The 6,142-nt window shown below is 57.3% G+C and overlaps 2 protein-coding genes across 2 annotated transcripts in view; one reads left to right on the forward strand and one right to left on the reverse strand.

Moving 5' to 3' along the window:
* The window catches only part of LOC104391009 (caspase-13-like), a 3,240-nt gene extending 254 nt beyond the window's left edge, over positions 1 to 2,986 (forward strand). The window contains 7 exon segments of the mRNA XM_010000220.1: positions 6 to 155; positions 158 to 271; positions 966 to 1,114; positions 1,346 to 1,577; positions 1,707 to 1,859; positions 2,439 to 2,548; positions 2,894 to 2,986. Of these exon segments, the coding sequence (XP_009998522.1) occupies positions 6 to 155; positions 158 to 271; positions 966 to 1,114; positions 1,346 to 1,577; positions 1,707 to 1,859; positions 2,439 to 2,548; positions 2,894 to 2,986 (1,001 nt within the window).
* A 1,522-nt stretch (positions 2,987 to 4,508) lies between these two features.
* The window catches only part of LOC104391011 (claudin-3-like), a 3,694-nt gene continuing 2,060 nt past the window's right edge, over positions 4,509 to 6,142 (reverse strand). The window contains exons 2-5 of the mRNA XM_010000221.1: positions 5,999 to 6,142; positions 5,427 to 5,597; positions 4,950 to 5,131; positions 4,509 to 4,647 (exon numbers count right to left, since the gene is read on the reverse strand). Coding sequence (XP_009998523.1) covers positions 4,509 to 4,647; positions 4,950 to 5,131; positions 5,427 to 5,597; positions 5,999 to 6,142 — 636 coding nt within the window. The remainder of the gene's footprint in view (positions 4,648 to 4,949; positions 5,132 to 5,426; positions 5,598 to 5,998) is intronic.

Raw genomic sequence — 6,142 nt, forward strand, 5'->3', positions numbered from 1 at the left:
GACAGGGCTGCCCTGCAGACAAGCTGCTCCTGAATGTTCGGGCAGCCTTCGTGCAGCGTGTGAGCACAGCGGTCACCTGCTGGCCAAGGGCGTGCTGAGCCTGGAGGAGCCAGAAGAGGTGCAGAATGGACACATGGCGCGCACTGGGAAGGCTGCTACCTCATGGACAGCATGAACCTGAAGGGCCTCAGGGCCAGCCAGGTCTTCATCGACAGCCTCAGGGGGTGTGATTGCACCTTGACAGAGCAGCTTGGCCTGGCTGCTGACTTGGGTGAGAGATACGGGACCATGGTCTGCCCCCTGGCATGTTGGGGCTCCCAGTGCATTTGGTGGGGTGTTGGAGTGGCGCCCAGCCCTGGCAGGTAACCAAGGCCTGAAGACAAGGAGCAGTTGTGTGTCCCCAGTGTCACTGCTCTGAGGCACTGAGTCCCCCTTGCCATACAGTGACAAGACTCTCAGGGGCAGCTGCCCACCATGCAGCTGACCAGGGACCCCCAAGGGGCAGAGCCCAGCTCTGCTCGCCTGCCCATGCCCTGTGGAAGTCCCCTCTTGCTGCAGGTTCTTCCCAGTGTAACTGTGCCTTTCTGCTTGCAGGGCCCCCCTGGGCACAGCCAGCCTCTAACACTGCAGCCTGCCCTGGGCCCCCTGTCAGCATCCAGGGCCAGCAATGCTCTCTGAGCGAGTTCCAGAACATCAGGGACACAGAGAGAGTCCAGGTGCTGTGAGCAGAGATGAGGGCAGGGCTGGATCGTGGCCCGGCTGCCCTGCCAAAGCAGGCAGGGGCTTGCTGAGGGGAGCCAAGGTCCTCACTGACCCAGGAGCAGGGAAGGAGATGTGGGAAGATGCCGCAGGGACAGGAAGATGTGGTTGCTACACCCATGGGACTTCCCTGCTATTAGCTGCCTCCCAAGAAGAGCCTGCTGCACCCACCCACCGCTGAGCTCTTCCTCCCTTCCTCCTCACAGATCTATCCTCTACCCTTCTGCTGCGAGATATGCAAACCCAAGTGGCCCTGCTCATCTGAAACATTGAGTTTGAGCACCTGAGCTGGGAGGACGGGGCTGAAGTAGACGTGGAGGGGATGACAAGGCTGTTGGAGGGGCTGGGCTATGTGGTAGGTGTCCATCGCTTACTTAACTTCCCAGGTAAAGGACTGCACAAAGCAGCTGCTACCAGCCTCAGGAGTGGTGTGGAGGCCCTCCTTGTGTGCACTGCTGGTGCGGGCTCAGGCAATACAGGGTCATCTCTGCCTCCTGTGGCAGTGGCTCCTGGCCAGAGCAAGTGACTGGATCTCCACACTGCTGGTCACAGGTGGCTGATGTCCCTTCCTTGTGCTGGTTTATAGGGGATGGCTATGGTCATGGAGGAATTTGCAGATCGCAAAGAGCAGCACACCTCTGACAGCACCTTCCTAGTCTTCATGTCTTATGGAGTCAGGGCTGGGCTCTGTGGGACCAAAAGCAGAAGCAAGACCTCAGACATCCTTTCCTTCGACACCATCTATGAGAAATTCAACAAGCACTGCCAGGCACTGCTGGGCAAACCCAAAGTGGTCATTATCCAGGCCTGCCATGGAGGCAAGTCCCTGGGACAAGGTGCCTGCAGGGTGAGTGAGCAAGCCAGGCTCTCCCAGGGCACGTGAACCTCAACCACGGGGTGGGGACAGGACACCACATCATCACTGATGGCTGGCCCTGCCTCCCTAGGCAATACAGGGTCTGTGATAGTGAGCAACTCCGAAGAGTCTGACAGGTCCACTCCAAGCTTGGCTGACAGCATCTCTGCAGGGCTGGAAGATGACACAGTCTGTGAAGTCCACCTCAAGAGTGATTTTGCCACTTTACATTCCTCCACACCTGGTAAGCCATTCCTAGAGATGGTTGCCCTGCCCGAGGGCAGGTGAGGGTGACAGGACTCCCCGTGGGTCTCCTCCACACCTTCTGCTTGGTGCTGGTCCCCGAGTGTCCTTCCATCTTGTGACTGCTTGGGTGTCACTCCAGTGCAGCCTCTGGAGGAGGCAGTGTCCCCTGATGCCAGGGTATAAGGCTGAAGATCCCTCTGGCACCAGGGCCAGAGCTTTGTGCCCCTGCCTGGCTGCCTTCCCTTGCCCCTTCCCCACTGGTGCTGCCTGCACTCCTTCTCTAGCCGGTTTATCTCACTGCAGTGGCTGGCTGGGGGAACTTGTCTTCTCCTGCTGGGTCACAGATGGCTGCAGCCTGGCAGCTGGCATGGCTGGGACCATGGAAGAGCAGAGAGGCTTGAAAAAAATGTAATTTCTATCTTCTCTGGGATGCCTTGTCCTTTTCCAGTGCTGTGGGTTGGACAGGTCAGTGATCTTGGAGAAGGTGCCCCAGTCTCCTGCTGTAGCACCCAGCATTCATCACTGTTACAGTGAGGGACATCAGTGAAATCAGACTTGTCATCTTCTGTGTCCCCAGATACTGTCTCCTGGAGACACCCAGTAACAGGCTCCCTTTTCATCCAGCACCTGATAGAGCAGTTTCAAAACCACGCCTGTACCAGCAGCCTACAGGAACTCTTCTGAAAGGTGAGCGAGACTTTGTAGATAAGTGCAGGTGTCAGCAGATGCAGCTGGCCAATGGTCAGAAATTATTCTGGGAGCAGAGCTTGCGCCAGGGCAGGCTCTTCTGGAGCAGGGTCTGTCAAAAAGGCATCTGGTGTGGCCTGGGAAGTCAGCTGGGTCTCTGGAGATATCAGCACCCTGCCACATGGTGGGCATGCAAGAACCTGACATCTTGGCACTGTCTGTGGCCCTTGTGCCAGCAGACACATGCTTGGGGATGGCCCTCGAGATGTCTCCTGGCTCCCTGCACTCTTCCCAGGCTAGGAACAGAGCTGCTCTCATTTCTCCTCGCACTCTCTCTCCTTGCAGGTCCAGTATTCCTTTGACAAATTCCCTCAGCGGTTGCCATCACAAGAACAGACTACAATGCTCAGGAAGTTCTACCTTTTCCCAGGCCGCTGATCCACCCACAGTGAGTCTCTTCTCCTCACACCTCTGCAGCAGCTTTTTGTCTGTGCCCCAAACCCTGCATCCAGCCAGCGAAGAGCAAGGAGAAATTCCCCACCACTCCTGGACTCCAGAGCTTGTGGCTCAGACAGGAGATCCAAAGCATTTGTGTGCTGGTAGCTGGGGCCGGGCAGTGGCCTGACTCCATCCCCATGTCCCAGCTAGCTGTAGGAGAGCCAGGGGCTCCAGGAACTCCTTTCAAGAGCCTGGGTCTCAGGAGCTTCTCTAATGTTCTTCACAGGTGAAAAAAAAAATACTTGAGCAGAAAATGTGTTTGAATTTTAGGGTAACACAGCAGAAAGTTAAAGCTCGAGAGAGATGTGCTTCTTCATGTCAGAGGAAAAGCCAAGAACAGCTCTACAGAAGCACAGGCCTTGGTCTTCTCTTTTCTGTTCCTTTTGCAGCCTCCAGACAACTCCAAATTGAGCCAACTTCCCATGGAGTAGCAGACACCTGGCTCTGCAGCATCAAATGCACAGCTGGTTAGTGTCTGTCAACTGTCCCCAGACAGACCCTGTCCCCAGTTGTGACAGAGACAATCCGTCACCCCCCGAGTCACTTCTGCCCCATCTCTGCCTTTACCCATTGTCTAATAAAGGGATTTTCATAGCAGATGGCACCACTTCTCTGCTGGTAGCCTGCCCGGGGTGGGTGGTGGTTAGGGCTGGCAGGGGCTGCTGTGACATTGCTTCTTGGGAACACTGTGAGAATACAGGAGGTGAGAGATGGAGTAGGAGCTTATGGGGCAGGAGTTGCTCACCTTCAGGGCAGGCAGGGCAGCCACACCCCAGGGAGATTTCCATGCCTCCCTCTTGCAGGCTGGCAGCATCTCCTGGGTTAGGAGGCAACTTGCCCCACTCCCCAATCCTGCCTCTGAGCTGAAGGAAGGATGCGATTCCCCTGGGAGTCATGAATGAGCCTCAAATCTGTGTCTTCCACACACGGCTCCCACAGCTTGACATGTCCTGAGCCCAGCCCAGTTGCCACCTACCACCAGCATCCCCACTGGTAAGTGGGAGCCCCTCCCTGTTCCCACCACCATGCTCCCTGTCAGCCACAGACACATCCAAAGCACTTTCTGCCTTGGCATGTATTTAACTTTATTGCATGTTCTGCAAAGTCACAGCCAGATCCACAACCAGGTGGTCTGACAGCAGGAAAACAAGAGGGCTCTCCTGCTCCCTCTGAGTGTCTGAGGCACTCCCAGCACAGGCAGGACAGGCTGCACAGCAAGGGCAGTGTCCTGGGCCACTGTCACCCTGTGTCCCTGCAAGGCAGCAGGAGAGCTCAGCAGGACAGAGGTCCCTCTCTGCTCCAGCTCCAGGAGACCTGGGGTGGGATCCCACAGGCAGGATCAAACTGCACATCAGGTGGCAAGTCCAGGCCAACCTCCTCCTCACAAAGCCCAGAGCCCTGTGTCACTGCCTGGAACTTCTCAGGTCCCATGTGGTCTTTGCAGAAACCCTGGTTCCCATCGCTATGGTGGTGGCAGGAAATTGAGGACAGCAGTGATGAATTCTTCAAATTTATCCTGATGGACTATGTGGCCTGCACCTTCAATGTACTGGACATCCGCCTTGGGGAAGAGGCGCTGAATCTCTGGGTAGTCTTTGGGGCTGTAGGGCAAGGGAACACACCATGGGAAGCATGGTCAGAAATCTAGCCAGGTGCCTTCCCTCACCCTTCCCAGGCAGAGAGAGATCCCAGGTCTGACCATGTCACTTTCCCTCCTGGGAAAGCCCAGGGCTGCCCCCAGATTGCCCCTCGCTCTCCAGCATGTTGGTGTCACCAGCTGCTGGAGGCACAGAGGTTGCTCCAGGACCTTCCCCATCTCAGGGGCTTCCTCCCACCTTGGAGAGCTGCAGAAGAGCCCAAGGGGTTAAACCACAGACTTCCAACTGCTTCTCTCCGGTCCCACCTGATATAGGGTGAGTTGGATCCCCCCAAGAAGAGCGCAGGGCCAGGATACGGCTTGTGGAAGACAGGGAAGTTCATGATATCTGCCAAGTGGTGGGAAATAGCCTCCAGGTTGACTCGCCAGACATAGCGGCCTTCCACCTCTACCAGGTTGGTGAGGAGGAACTGTCTCAGCTGCGGGAGCTGCCACAGGAAGGGAACATGCCAGGGAAACCTTACACTTCAGTAAGCAGCAACAAGCCCTCAAGATGTCCTAGTGCCCTCCATCCTCCCCTCCACCTGGTTCTGACCATCTCCTATGCTGTCACGTTCCCATCACTCCTGCAGCCCTGGTGTGATGTTCCCCAGCTGCCCACAACAGCAGTGAGTGAGCAGGGGTGGAAAGAGTCCTGCCAGGACCATAGCTCTGAAGACCTGTGCTCCAGTCTCAGGGACAGGTTGGGTGTGCAAAGCCCATCCAAGGAGTGGGACTTCCTACCTGGACCACTGGACGCAGCTGATCATCAGCCAGCTGGCGGGCTGCAGAGCGTGACAGCCCATCTGGGAGCTTCACAGACTTCATGGCAGAGATGTAGGCAGAGAATTCGGAGACAGGTGTGGTTACGACAGGACTAATGTCTACGGAGATGAGGCGCTCCACAAGGTCTGGCTGGGGACACAAGCGGGGCAGATGGATGCCAGCCAAGACCTCCCCAGCAGGATTGGGCACAGGGCTCTGCTGGAGCCTTCAAGCTCCCTCCTGTCTCAGCAAAGCCTCCATGTGCCCTTCCCTGCATTTGTTTCCCTGTGCCTTGGCATGGGAGATCTCCAATCTTGGAATCAATGTGGAGGGACAGGGCAGAGTGTGGAGGGACAGAGACTCCTGCTTCCACAGCCTGGTTTAGAAGCTGAGCAGGAGAGAGACAGCACCCCAGACCTTGACAGGCAAAAGCCACCTCCTGCAGGTCTGCTGGCAAGGCCAGCGCTGGGGACCAGCCCCCACAGGTGTCACCTCCCTCCCGCAGCCCCCCGGGCCAGCTCTCCCCAGCCCCTGCGCCCCGCGCTGCCCACCCGCTGCAGGGCCAGCACCATGGCCGTCTTGCCGCCCATGCTGTGTCCCAGGAGGATGCACTTGCTGATGCCCAGGCGGGTCAGGAGGTGCTGCACATCCAGGCTCATGGCCTCGTAGCTCATCAGCGGGCTGTGCGGGCTGCT

The sequence above is a fragment of the Chaetura pelagica genome, unplaced genomic scaffold (assembly GCF_000747805.2).
Source record: "Chaetura pelagica isolate M959 unplaced genomic scaffold, ChaPel_1.0 scaffold516, whole genome shotgun sequence".
Taxonomy (NCBI): domain Eukaryota; kingdom Metazoa; phylum Chordata; class Aves; order Apodiformes; family Apodidae; genus Chaetura; species Chaetura pelagica.